Source organism: Physella acuta, unplaced genomic scaffold (assembly GCF_028476545.2).
Source record: "Physella acuta isolate Inbredline_101_S28 unplaced genomic scaffold, ASM2847654v3 ptg000200l, whole genome shotgun sequence".
Lineage (NCBI taxonomy): Eukaryota > Metazoa > Mollusca > Gastropoda > Physidae > Physella > Physella acuta.
In genome coordinates, this window is record NW_026731719.1 from 354,341 (window position 1) to 369,500 (window position 15,160).

A 15,160-nucleotide genomic window follows, 5' to 3' on the forward strand; every position below is an offset into this window, starting at 1 on the left:
CAGTTGTAGTTATGTGCACTGTGGTAACGTGTGGTGCGGTAATGTGTGGTGGGGTGATGTGTGGTGGGGTAATGTGTGGTGGGGTGATGTTGGTTGGGTGCGGTGTGGCTATGTGCATTGTGGTTATGTGTGGTGTGGTATTGTGTGGTGTGGTGATGTGTGGTGTGGTAATGTGCAGTGCGGTGATGTGTGGTGTGGTGATGTGTGGTGTGGTAATGTGTGGTGTGGTGATATGTGGTGTAGTTATGTGTGGTGTGGTGTTGTGATGTGTTGTTTGGTGATGTGTGGTGTGGTTATGTGTGGTGTGGTGTGGTGATGTGATGTGTGGTTTGATATTTTATGGCGTGTAGCTATGTGATGTTGAAAATCAGTTGTATGATCATTGTGTGAATTAACAATTATCATACAATATCTTTTTAAAAATATTACCAGTATAAAAGACTTTTAAAGTAGATCTGAAAGCGAAACTATTAATATTCTGTCAGTGGATTGTTTATCATTTTATATCCTAGCTACCTGATTTGGCAGATTGTGAGGACCTTGATGTCCTAGCTACCTGATTTGGCAGATTGTGAGGACCTTGATGTCCTAGCTACCTGATTCGGCAGATTGTGAGGACCTTGATGTCCTTGCTACCTGATTTGGCAGATTGTGAGGACCTTGACGTCCTAGCTACCTGATTCGGCAGATTGTGAGGACCTTGATGTCCTTGCTACCTGATTTGGCAGATTGTGAGGACCTTGATGTCCTAGCTACCTGATTTGGAAGATTGTGAGGACCTTGATTTCCTAGCTACCTGATTTGGCAGATTGTGAGGACCTTCATGCCCCAATTACCTGACCCCTCAGTTGGCAAAGCCTCTAACACATTTTCCATTTGTAAAACAGCAAACGTCAATCTAAAGTTATTTTAGTTACAAGCTTTTATTTAACTCACTTCCTGTGTCGTCAGGCTAGATCGAAACGCAGTTCTACTTGACCGATACGATTCACAGTAGGCACGTGGGTCAAGACATGAAGACCATGCAATCTGAAACTAAATTTGACTTAATTGGATGCCTAATTAATTTTTTATGAATTAATTAAAATTTGGACCGAATTAGTAGGCATGTCTATCCAACCACACCACACGCGTCATTACGTTCAATATCTGCGCCATCACGTTCAATAGACGCGCAATGGTTTTTTTTTTTTTAATACTTTTATTTGCAATTAAAACAAGTACATCAACATCAATTTTTTTAACATAATTTTGAACACCAAATGAAAACGACAGGTTTTGCAAATGTACATAATGAATATTTACATGATGTCATGTATTTGATTATAAAAATTGCAAAGGATGACAGTAAAAGGGGTGAAGGTCAAATGAAAGTGTCAGAAGTCTGGGTGGGGAGAGGAAAGGAAATTTTTCAAAGAGGGTCAATGGGACAGTGAAGCATTTTCTATGTAGTGAAACAACTTAAGTTGACTAGTTGAAAGGGTGTTGTAGTGGTCGCATTGAGGTTTCAAAAGGTTGCAGTGTGAAAGATGAGGGGAAAGAGACAAGATTTAGAACTTTAAATAAGTTCTGGATATTGATGTTGCGGTGGGTGGTGGGGTCGTTGGAACAGTTAAAGGGATTGTGGGGTTATCATGTCTGGGGGTAAAGTGGATAGAGTGGGAGAGAGGAGGGGGTAGATTTTTTTATTTTTATTTTTATTAATTCAATTGTTTTAAACATGGGTTTTTAGTCATGTAACACTATCTAATATATAAAGCTCAGTTCTGTATGTAATGCATTTGTATGTCGTTGGAATTGTACGAATTTAAGTGTTAGAAAATTATCGTGCGCATTTGTCTAAATTTATGAGCTAAAAAATTACTATTGAAAGTGTTGGGAAATAATTTTCATTTTTCAAATTATAGTAATAATTGTCGGCATGTTCATTAAACACAAGTTTTAAAAAAATATCATCTTTTACAAAAATTCTAATTATGTCTTTATTTAGTCCTAGAGCACTTACTTCCCTTTGATAAATTAGGAAAAACACAATTACTTCCCTTTATAAAACCATTGCATTCCGTGAAAATAATTTACTTTTTAATTACTTTGTTTTGGTGTTGGGAAAAAAAATAATTACATAATTAGCGGGGATTGATCAAGTGCAAATGTTGTAGGTATTTTACGGATAAGCTTGGAGTATTAAAATTGTTTATTAAATTGAAACAGGCGCGTTCGTTTAAGTGAGTGCAAAAGACTGTGAATAAGTTGGGGTACTATAGTCGTTCATTAAGCTAAAACAGGCGATTCCGCCCCGGGCGTTTATGTTCGCGTTAGTGTTTTCTTTGTGTTTAGGTGGGTTTGCGTTAGTGGTTGCGTTTTAATTTGGTTCGTTTTTGTTCTTTCTTTTTTCGTTTTTGTTTGTGTTTTTTTTTGTTTGGGTTTGTATTTGTGTTTTTGGTTGGTTTTGCGTTTGGATTTGGTTTGTTTTCGTTTGCTTTTTTCGTTGATTTTTTTTTGTTGGTATTGGTGTTTGTGGTTGGGTTTGTTGTTAGGTTTTTGTTTTCGTTTGCTTTTTTGTTTGTTTTTTCTTTGTGTTTGTATTGCTGTTTGTGGGTGTGGTTGTGTTTGTTGTTAAGTTTTTGTTTTCGTTTGTATTTGTAATTGTGTTAGCGTTATGTTTGCGTTTTGTTGTTTTGGTTTTGGTTGGTTGTGGTTTGGGTGGGCAATGCCGGGTTTATGATGATTACTAAACACACAGGTAATGGTCTTTAACAGAAAGGTTTTTCACAGAAGCCAGAGCAGGGCCTGGCCGGGACGGCTAGTTGTAAATAAAATTTATAAAGTACTGAAAAAAAAAACGTTTTAACAACAAGCTTTTATGTACTAATACACTAAAAAGTAGAAAATAAATTATACACTACTATTTAAATTACTATAAAGAAAAGCGTGGGTCACTTTAGTACTTTAGTACCTATTGGATACCTTTACTAATATTTGAGAAGAGACCCACGCTTTTCTTTATAGTAATCTAAATCTAATATATAAAGCTCAATTCTGTATGTAAAATTAAGTTTGTTTGTTTGTCGTTGACATACTTCCATGGATTTAAGTGTTAGACTATTATCGTACTCTTAGTCTAAATTTGTGAGTTAAAAAATTTACTATTGAAAGTGTTGGGAAATAATTTTCATTTATCAAACTGATAGTAATAATTGTCGGCATGTTCATTAAACATAATTTTAAAAAAAATAACAAAAATTCTAATTATGTCTGAAAATTATTTATATTTAGTCCTTTAGCGCTTACTTCCCTTTGATAAATTAGGAAAACACAATTACTTCCCTTTATAAAACATTGCATTAGTGGAAAAGAATTTACTTTTTATTACTTTATTTTGGTGTTGGGAAAAAAATAATAACATAATTAGCGGGGATTGATCAAGTGAAAATGTTGTAGGTATTTTACGAATAAGCTTGGAGTATTATAATTGTTCATTTGGTTTGGTTTGGCACCTACGTTCGTTAAAGTGAGTGCAAAAGACTATGAATAAGTTGGGGTACTGTAGTCGATTATTAAGCTGAAACATGCGATTGTGCTCAGGGCTAGACTGTGAGCACTTTGCGTTTATGTTCGCGTTAGTGTTTTCTTTGTGTTTAGGTTGGGTTTGCGTTAGTCGTTGCGTTTTGATTTGGTTCGTTTTTGTTCTTTCTTTTTTCGTTTTCGTTTGTATTTTTTTCTTTGGGTTTGTGTTTGTATTTGTGTTTGTGGTTGGTTTTGCGTTTGGATTTGGTTTGTTTTCGTTTGCTTTTTCGTTTGTGTTTTTTTTCTTTGGGTTTGTGCTTGTGGTTGGTTTTGCGTTTGGATTTGGTTTGTTTTTGTTTGCTTTTTCGTTTTTTTTTTCTTTGTGTTTGTATTGGTGTTTGTGATTGTGGTTGGGTTTGTTGTTAGGTTTTTTTGTCGTTTTCTTTTTTGTTTGTTTTTTCTTTGTGTTTGTGTTGGTGTTTGTGATTGTGGTTGGGTTTGTTGTTAGGTTTTTGTTTTCGTTTGTATTTGTAATTGTGTTAGCGTTATGTTTGCGTTTTGTTGTTTTGGTTGGTTGTGGTTTGGGTGGGCAATGCCGGGTTTATGATGATTACTAAACACACAGGTAACGGTCTTTAACAGAAAGGTTTTTCACAGAAGCCAGAGCAGGGCCTGGCCGGGACGGCTAGTAGTAGTGTATAATTTATTTTCTACTTGTTATTAAAACGGTTTTTTTATGAATTTTTCATTTTATTTTACTTTTCGATTTTGTTCTAGTGGTGATTTTAACACATTTTTGGCACAACGGGTTTGGTTTTATCTCATTTAAGTAATCAGCACTATTCGTCATAATTAGTAAGCTTTATAGATTCATGTAATCAGCACTATTCATCATAATTAGTAAGCCTTATAGATTCAAGTAATAAGAACTATTCGTCATAATGAGTAAGCCTTATAGATTCAAGTAATCAGGACTATTCACTATTTTTAAATTAATCTATTAGAATCATGTCCGAAATTTTAAATGTCCGCATTTAAAATTGAATACCACGAATACAGCAACACGGGTTGTGTTCTAATCATTACATCTCTAGTGACAAACAGAAATGTATTTAATTCAAAACAACTGTATTAATAGTGTGCTAATCGGTTATACTCTATTGACAAACAGAAATGTATTTAATTCAAAACAACTGTATTAATAGTGTGCTAATCGGTTATACTCTATTGAAAAACAGAAATGTATTTAATTCAAAACAACTGTATTAATAGTGTGCTAATAGTGTGATAAACACAAATGAAACTCAATGTATTTAAGTCAAGGCGACTATTTTATTCTTTACATTTTATACTTTATAATCATTTTGAAAATTTCATTGATAAATAAAATAATTCTGGAATCTCTGTTTTATCGTGTGAAAGTTTTCATTTTGCGATTGATATGCCTACTTGGCTGGAGTGACAGAAATTAATTAATAAATGAAATTTTTCTTCTTGCTTTCCAGGACTAAATCTGGATTCTTAGCGACATCATTTTCAAGGGAAGGTATAGGTATGACGCACTGTAGCTTTGAGTTGCCGTTCCTGCAGTTAAAAAAGAATAATTTCATAACAAAGTTTATACTTTTTAAAGGATTTTTTTTTTCTAAATTAAAAAAAAAGTTTTAATAACAAGCTTTTATGCACTAAAAAGTAGAAAATAAATACATTTCTTAAAATATTAAAAAATACAGTACTATTTATATAACTATAAAGAAACGCGTGGGTCATTATATTATTTATTGGATACTATTACTACTTAAAGTTATATAAATAGTATTGTATTATTATATATTTTAAGAAATTTGTTTATTTTCTACTTTAGAGTGCATTATTAAATAAAAGCTTTTTATTAAAACGTTTTTTGTGAAATATTTTTTTCAGTAGTTTACATTTTTAAAATTTACAGTAGAATTGCATGATTGCGCACCTAATGAACGTGATAACGTATAATGGTGCGGAATATGTGGGTAAGACTGCCTACTAATTTGGTCAAAATTTAAAATAATTAATAAAAAAAAATAATTAGGCAACCATTAAGTCAAATTTAATGTCATGTTCCATTGTCTTCATATCGTGACCCACTTACCAACTATGGACCGACTCTGTTAGAAGTGCCCGTAATTTCTTTCGGGCGTTTCGATCTAGACAGACAGACTAACGATAGACAGACAGAGGAAGTAAGTAAAATAAAAGTTTGTAAAAAAGTATGGAGGCAGTATTGTAGCCTTGACGTATATCAAAATGGCGTCTGTCTGTTTATTTTTTTGGGTTGGAAACAATTTCGTATATACAATCTATCAATCAATCAATCTATCTATCTATAAATCTATTATTAAAACGCAAGTTTGTTTACATGTCTGTATGCTTATTTTTTTTTTTTTTTTGCTTTTTACTGTTTTTTTTTTGTTTGTCTGTTTGGTTACAGGAGAGAATCTGCACTATTTGTAGAGCAGGAAAATACGTATTTAGGTAGAGAACAAAGTACTTTTTGACCAAATTGTAAATAAAAAATTAATAGACGTTAATTAATTTATTGATATATTCATTGGTAGATAAACCACTTTAATTATAAAAGTTCAGAACAATGACTTTACTTATAGTGACGTCACATGATTTATTTACTTTTTATAACAATAATGGCGGCTTCCATCGAAGCTTTTTTGCCCATTTAATCGTTAAATGCGTTATAAAGCTAATTTTATGTCGGCTGTAGCTTTCACGTTACGTTCGTTTGCTATTTTTATTAGGTTCGAACACTATTATCAATTTTCAACAATTCTGCTAATGTGAGTAGGCCTATACAATAAATTTCTCAAGATTTACAGATAAGCAATAGGACTCAGGGCCCATGGCGAAGGGAACGTTAATCCTAGATCTAAAATCGGGAATCTAGGTCAAACCAAAATTAATTAGTAAAAAATAAAATCAATTATAAAAACACAATAAAGTATTGAGTTTCTTTAACTATGTAAGTCCTTAAATATTTAATTTGATATAAATCTTTGCTTTTTAGCTTCAATGATCATCTAATTTGACAATACATGGGATTTACCTACCTAGGTTTCATATGTAGAATCTAGAACTACGGAAAAACTTGAGACTTTAAGCTAGCAGTAGATTTTACATCATTATCTAGATCTGGTTCTATCACGACATTGTAATTTTTACTTTCTCGTATATACGAAGTATAGAGAAAGTCTTGTAATCGTGCAAAAAGAAAATCGAGATTTTTACAAATTTCGACGTTTTACACCTCACTGATACGGAAAAACATAATTTTGCAATCTTGTCCGTGTGTATGTGTGTGTGTGTGTGTCTGTTTGTCTGTCTGTCTGTGTGTGTGTAAACACGATAACTTGAGTACCGTTATTTCTGATAACCGGAAAAGGTACTTTTTCTACTTTGAATTTTTCAAAAGCCTATAACTTGAGTACTATTTCAGATAGATAAATGAAATTTCACATGTTAGTAAAAGATCTAATTCTCTACCTTCTTTCAAATTTTGAGTAATTTCCGTTGACCAGAAGTACTAATTTACGCTATTTCCGATTTCTCAAAAAAAGCATGTAAATTTATAAAGTACTAATAATATTGCGCACTGTTATGCACATTTTGTTTTGGCGTTCGCTTGGTGCGCAATTCTTTTTTTTCTACGAGATTCTATTCTATTTTTAAAAGTAATTAAAAATAATGTCTATATTCCGAGTTAAATAAGGATATTCGAGAAAGTTTAGAGGAGATCACTCCCGGTTTATTTTTTTTTCATTTTTTATATGTGAAGGATAAAGTTGCCTATCGGGTTTTGGCGGGACACAGAGCAGGTGAAGTAGAGTTGTCGAAACACGAGTAACTTTATCACAAACTTTCCTACCATATCATTGGCTGACTCCACTACATGGGCCATACCATTGGCTGACTCCACTACATGGGCCATACCATTGGCTGACTCCACTACATGGGCCATACCATTGGCTGACTCCACTACATGGGCCATATCATTGGCTGACTCCACTACATGTGCCATATCATTGGCTGACTCCACTACAAGGCCATCCCAAAGTTTACAGTACCAGGTTGTATGGAGCTCACTCTTGCTATAATATTTCCAAAAATCCTTATAATCTCACAGGTCGGCTATAATAGTTACTGGGTATTTTGGGGGGAAAAAGCGTGTATGATTTCAGGTGACCTCTCCATTGTATGTTTAAATATGTATAAACTCTTAATCTCACCTGTCAACAGTAACACCTTTGGTGGGGTCACGTGGGTCAATGTGTTTGATATACATTGCATCCCGTGAACCCATTGACGGACACTCATCGAAATAGTTGTAGGGCAGCAAGAAGAAGGTCAAGTGATTGCCTACAGTTGGGGTCACAGGCAGGTCTTCAGTGTGGGGGATGTGATGCATGCCCCCAGTCAGCCAGAATACCAGGTCCTGGTTGGGAGACGTTAGCAACGGTTGGAACAATTTCAATCTACATTTTAAACTTGTTTGTAAAGATTGTAACAAATTCAATCTACATTAATAATCTGTTTGCAAAGATTGTAACAAGCAATTTCAATCAACATTAATAATCTGTTTGCAAAGATTGTAACAAGCAATTCCAATCAACATTAATAATCTGTTTGCAAAGATTGTAACAAGCAATTTCAATCAACATTAATAATCTGTTTGCAAAGATTGTAACAAGCAATTTCAATCAACATTAATAATCTGTTTGCAAAGATTGTAACAAGCAATTTCAATCAACATTAATAATCTGTTTGCAAAGATTGTAACAATTTCAATCAACATTAATAATCTGTTTGCAAAGATTGTAACAATTTCAATCAACATTAATAATCTGTTTGCAAAGATTGTAACAAGCAATTTCAATCAACATTAATAATCTGTTTGCAAAGATTGTAACAAGCAATTTCAATCAACATTAATAATCTGTTTGCAAAGATTGTAACAAGCAATTTCAATCAACATTAATAATCTGTTTGCAAAGATTGTAACAATTTCAATCATCATTAATAATCTGTTTGCAAAGATTGTAACAAAACAATTTCAATCAACATTAATAATCTGTTTGCAAAGATTGTAACAATTTCAATCAACATTAATAATCTGTTTGCAAAGATTGTAACAATTTCAATCATCATTAATAATCTGTTTGCAAAGATTGTAACAAAACAATTTCAATCAACATTAATAATCTGTTTGCAAAGATTGTAACAATTTCAATCAACATTAATAATCTGTTTGCAAAGATTGTAACAATTTCAATCAACATTAATAATCTGTTTGCAAAGGTTGTAACAATTTCAATCAACATTAATAATCTGTTTGCAAAGATTGTAACAATTTCAATCAACATTAATAATCTGTTTGCAAAGATTGTAACAAGCAATTTCAATCAACATTAATAATCTGTTTGCAAAGATTGTAACAAGCAATTTCAATCAACATTAATAATCTGTTTGCAAAGATTGTAACAATTTCAATCATCATTAATAATCTGTTTGCAAAGATTGTAACAAAACAATTTCAATCAACATTAATAATCTGTTTGCAAAGATTGTAACAAAACAATTTCAATCAACATTAATAATCTGTTTGCAAAGATTCTAACAAAACAATTTCAATTAACATTAATAATCTGTTTGCAAAGATTGTAACAAAACAATTTCAATCAACATTAATAATCTGTTTGCAAAGATTGTAACAAAACAATTTCAATCAACATTAATAATCTGTTTGCAAAGATTGTAACAATTTCAATCAACATTAATAATCTGTTTGCAAAGATTGTAACAAGCAATTTCAATCAACATTAATAATCTGTTTGCAAAGATTGTAACAATTTCAATCAACATTAATAATCTGTTTGCAAAGATTGTAACAAGCAATTTCAATCAACATTAATAATCTGTTTGCAAAGATTGTAACAAAATAAAATAAAAGGTCCTTACCTGGTCAACAATGTCTTCGTCGTCATCATAAAACTTGGTGAAGTTGACTACAGGGTCAAGGCCGTCAAACATGCCGTAGTTGGAGCTGGACCAGATCTCGTCGTCCTTGTGTCTGGTGACCACCATCTGGTGCCGTGCCCAGGGGATGGTGCCCTCATTGCCCCGGTCACGTGGCAGCAGGTTGTGAGAGATGCCGTTTAGCTGAATTCTGTTGGTCAACGTTAAATAGTTTACCAGTGGACATTGTCAATGTTACAAACTTAAACAGTGGACCAGTGGCGGAACTAGAAAAAAAGGGCCACCCCGAAAAAAAAATGTTTGTGGCCCCATATATATATATATATATATATATATATATATATATATATATATATATATATATATATATATATATATATATATATATATATATGAACCAAAGTGGTCGGATGCCCGATAGGGCACTTTCCGGCGCCGCAGGCGCTTCAAATTTGGCAGGATCCTGCCTTGGGACAATGGAACAAAAGGGCCGGTGCCGGTTGGCTGAAAAGTCCAGGAAGAGGGGGTCAAAACTGACCTCAACTGATCGGCGCCTTATATGAGTTATACTACGAAAAAAACTTTTGCCCAACCACCCCCCTTGATATTTTATGAGGTGGTAGAGGAACGCCTAGGGGTGTCATAAAAACTCGGCATTTCTGGAAAAACATCGTAAAGGGGTCAGAACTGACCAGTAGTATTTCCCTATTTAATCTTTATATTTTATGGGAAAAACAGAGGGTAATTTCATTTCAGATTTTAAGGCACATACGGTCAGCACATCTGGCTATTTTTTTTTGCTAACATCTAGATAAATGGCTCCGCCGTTTGGGAGAACTGTCGGTTTTACTCATAGCCCTCGACAAGGGCTAAAACATGACCGCGAGTGAAATTCTCTTTATATGAGCTCTTTTACGAAAAAAAATTCCTCCGACGAGCCCCCTTGAAATTTTGTGAGGTGGTAGAAGAACGCCTAGGGGTGTCACAAAAAACTCGGCATATCGGGGAAAACTTCGTAAAGGGGTCAAAACTGAGAAACATTGGCATGGTGGTCATTCGTGGTGACAGTTTTGTACTGTTAGAGTCTCAAGAAAGAGTCTGATCAGTCCATCTATTTCACCACTGACTTCATTTGTATAAAGGTTCATTATCATCTCAACATGTGTGGTTCAAATGTTTCATCCTTCATGCTGTATTGTTTATATATCTAACATAAAACAGCTTCTTCTGTTTGATCATGTATGAGAGGTTTCTTTTGTAAATTTTTGTTGTCATCAATTTTGTTTTTAAAAATAAATAAAATATCTGTTAAAAAAAACAAAAAAAAACTAAGCATTCCACATAATAGCCAATCAGCAATTAATCAAATATTGGAATTCTCAATTTCTTTATTTTAAAACCTAAGCAAAGCTAGGCAGTATGCCTAGTATATATATATATATATATATATATATATATATATATATATATATATATATATATATATATATATATATATATATATATATATATGGTCCTATTATATATATATATATATATATATATATATATATGGTCCTATTATATATATATATATATATATATATATATATATATATATATATATATATATATATATATATATATATATATATATACAAAATACGAACATAGAATACTCAAAACGGTCTTGTTCGAAATTTGAAAAATTAAAATTCTTAGTTTTTATTTTTAATTGAAACATGTTACAACAACTCATCACTTGTGTAAGTGCTATTAGTCTGCTTTGAATTTTTGTTTCCATGTTTTGCATATTGCTTTCTAAATAACAAGTCGGTCAAAAAATATGAAGCATGAAAGCTTTTAAGGTGTTATGGTTTCTCGCCTAATGTTTATTTCTATGTTTTTTTCGTATTTATATTATTAGTTTTTAATACATTTCCTTTTTATACTATGTCATTCTTTATTATGTATTTTTTTAAATTAATAATTAAGAGAAGTAATTGCTTTTTAATTTGTTCATTGCAAATCGTTTAAAAGGTTCTTAAGAACACACATATTTGACTATTTGAAAAGAGGAAATAAGTCATAGAAGTGGTTTGAACGTCTGCCTTTCACACTACAACGAATGTAGCCTGTATATATTTTTTCCTTTTACGAAACAGCGTGTGTTAGCTACTGTAGAACAATCACTACTGAAGTAGATCAGTTTGTTTTTTTACAAGAAATTTTTGTTTTAACTATAAAAAAATGATTATGGTCGGCTGTGGGCCCCTAAACGGCCTGGGCCCCCCACATTGCGGGGTCTGGCGGCACTGTAGTCCGCCCCTGCAGTGGACATGATAAAATATTCCACTAACTAGACCAGACTAAATGTCTCCTTTCATATCCTAGAAAGTAATGTCTAGTTTCAGTCGTCTATCAAGTTTAGGTCAGTTCTATGACCTAACGGTACTGAGTATGTTGATTAGATTCCCCTACCTGTAACTTACGGATATGTTGATTAGATTCACCTACCTGTAACTTAATGTTGATTAGATTCCCCTACCTGTAACTTACGGATATGTTGATTAGATTCCCCTACCTGTAACTTACGGATATGTTGATTAGATTCCCCTACCTGTAACTTACAGATATGTTGATTAGATTCCCCTACCTGTAATTTAATGTTGATTAGATCCCCTACCTGTAACTTAATGTTGATTAGATTCCCCTACCTGTAACTTAATGTTGATTAGATTCACCTACCTGTAATTTAATGTTGATTAGATTCCCCTACCTGTAACTTAATGTTGATTAGATTCCCCTACCTGTAACTTACGGATATGTTGATTAGATTCCCCTACCTGTAACTTAATGTTGATTAGATTCCCCTACCTGTAACTTACGGATGTGTTGATTAGATTCCTCTACCTGTAACTTAATGTTGATTAGATTCAGCTACCTGTAACTTACGGATATGTTGATTAGATTCCCCTACCTGTAACTTACGGATATGTTGATTAGATTCCCCTACCTGTAACTTACAGATATGTTGATTAGATTCCCCTACCTGTAATTTAATGTTGATTAGATCCCCTACCTGTAACTTAATGTTGATTAGATTCCCCTACCTGTAACTTAATGTTGATTAGATTCACCTACCTGTAATTTAATGTTGATTAGATTCCCCTACCTGTAACTTAATGTTGATTAGATTCCCCTACCTGTAACTTACGGATATGTTGATTAGATTCCCCTACCTGTAACTTAATGTTGATTAGATTCCCCTACCTGTAACTTACGGATGTGTTGATTAGATTCCTCTACCTGTAACTTAATGTTGATTAGATTCAGCTACCTGTAACTTACGGATATGTTAATTAGATTCCCCTACCTGTAACTTACGAATATGTTGATTAGATTCACCTACCTGTAACTTACGGATATGTTGATTAGATTCCCCTACCTGTAACTTACGGATATGTTAATTAGATTCCGCTACCTGTAACTTACGGATATGTTGATTAGATTCCCTTACCCGTAACTTACGAATATGTTGATTAGATTCCCCTACCTGTAACTTAATGTTGATTAGATTCCCCTACCTGTAACTTAATGTTGATTAGATTCCCCTACCTGTAACTTAATGTTGATTAGATTCCCCTACCTGTAACTTACGGATATGTTGATTAGATTCACCTACCTGTAACTTACGGATATGTTGATTAGATTCCCCTACCCGTAACTTACGAATATGTTGATTAGATTCACCTACCTGTAACTTAATGTTGATTAGATTCCCCTACCTGTAACTTACGGATATGTTGATTAGATTCCCCTACCTGTAACTTAATGTTGATTAGATTCCCCTACCTGTAACTTACGGCTTTGTTGATTAGATTCCCCTACCTGTAACTTAATGTTGATTAGATTCCCCTACCTGTAACTTACGGATATGTTGATTAGATTCCTCTACCTGTAACTTAATGTTGATTAGATTCAGCTACCTGTAACTTACGGATATGTTGATTAGATTCCCCTACCTGTAACTTAATGTTGATTAGATTCCCCTACCTGTAACTTACGGATATGTTAATTAGATTCCCTTAAATGTAACTTACGGATATGTTGATTAGATTCCCCTACCTGTAACTTACGGATATGTTGATTAGATTCCCCTACCTGTAACTTACGGATATGTTGATTAGATTCCCCTACCTGTAACTTACGGATATGTTGATTAGATTCCCCTACCTGTAACTTACGGATATGTTAATTAGATTCCCTTAAATGTAACTTACGGATATGTTGATTAGATTCCCCTACCTGTAACTTACGGATATGTTGATTAGATTCCCCTACCTGTAACTTACGGATATGTTGATTAGATTCCCCTACCTGTAACTTACGGATATGTTGATTAGATTCACCTACCTGTAACTTACGGATATGTTGATTAGATTCCCCTACCTGTAACTTAATGTTGATTAGATTCCCCTACCTGTAACTTACGGATATGTTGATTAGATTCCCCTACCTGTAACTTACGGATATGTTGAATAGATTCCCCTACCTGTAACTTAATGTTGTTTAGATTCCCCTACCTGTAACTTAATGTTGATTAGACTCCCCTACCTGTAACTTAATGTTGATTAGATTCCCCTACCTGTAACTTAATGTTGATTAGATTCACCTACCTGTAACTTACGGATATGTTGATTAGATTCACCTACCTGTAACTTACGGATATGTTGATTAGATTCCCCTACCTGTAATTTAATGTTGATTAGATTCCCCTACCTGTAACCCTTGAGCTCATTAAATTTGGATTTCTTGGCCTCGTTGTGTACGACAAGATACTTTGGCGTGTGAAAGTTGTAGTCGTAGACAGCTTCTCGCTCCGTTTTCTTCAGGTTTCTCGTGTACTTTGTTTGCTGGTACATCATGCCTGGGTTCTTTTCTCAGATCAATCAAGTTTAAAGTTAGCTTTTTACTCACACTTGCATTCTATGTGTGCATCATGTTTTCATACATTCGATGGGAATATAAATGTACTAGTATTACGTGTTTAAATGCTGCATAACCCTAAGTGCACTAGCCTAAAGCCAAACTAACCTAAACTTAACAAATCTAAACCTAACCGTGCCGTCCATCAGATGGTATTAACCTAAACTAAATTTAAACCTAATCCTAACCTAAACTAAATTTAAACCAAACCCTAACCTCAACCAAATTTAAACCTAATCCTAACCTCCACTAAATTTAAACCTAATCCTAACGTCAACTAAATTTATACTTAACCCTAACCTCAACTAAATTTAAACCTAATCCTAACTTCAACTAAATATAAACCTAAACCTAACCTCAACCCTTACCTCTCTGATTGAAACTACTTCGTTGACGATGTCCAGAGTCTCATAACGGTTAGACGTACCACCCACATCCAGGTCAGCTTTAAAGTGGGCCATGTGGTGGTGGACACTTCCGGTCAGTGATTTCTCAAGTTTAAAGCCATAGGACTTCTCAAGGTCAGAGTAAAAGCTGGACTGGATGTAACCTGGACAAACATGGACTGGATGTAAACTGGATATTTATTGACTGGATGTAACATTTGCAGATATATACATGGATTGGATGTAGCATTTGCAGACATAAACATGGATTGTATGTA

General features: G+C 33.6%; 1 protein-coding gene across 1 annotated transcript in view; it reads right to left on the bottom strand.

Moving 5' to 3' along the window:
- Nucleotides 1-4,830: 4,830 nt before the first annotated feature.
- The window catches only part of LOC131937087 (putative amine oxidase [copper-containing]), a 38,583-nt gene continuing 28,253 nt past the window's right edge, over nucleotides 4,831-15,160 (bottom strand). The window contains exons 13-17 of the mRNA XM_059294279.1: nucleotides 14,865-15,046; nucleotides 14,290-14,444; nucleotides 9,511-9,718; nucleotides 7,782-7,987; nucleotides 4,831-5,091 (exon numbers count right to left, since the gene is read on the bottom strand). Coding sequence (XP_059150262.1) covers nucleotides 4,980-5,091; nucleotides 7,782-7,987; nucleotides 9,511-9,718; nucleotides 14,290-14,444; nucleotides 14,865-15,046 — 863 coding nt within the window. The 3' untranslated portion in view covers nucleotides 4,831-4,979. The remainder of the gene's footprint in view (nucleotides 5,092-7,781; nucleotides 7,988-9,510; nucleotides 9,719-14,289; nucleotides 14,445-14,864; nucleotides 15,047-15,160) is intronic.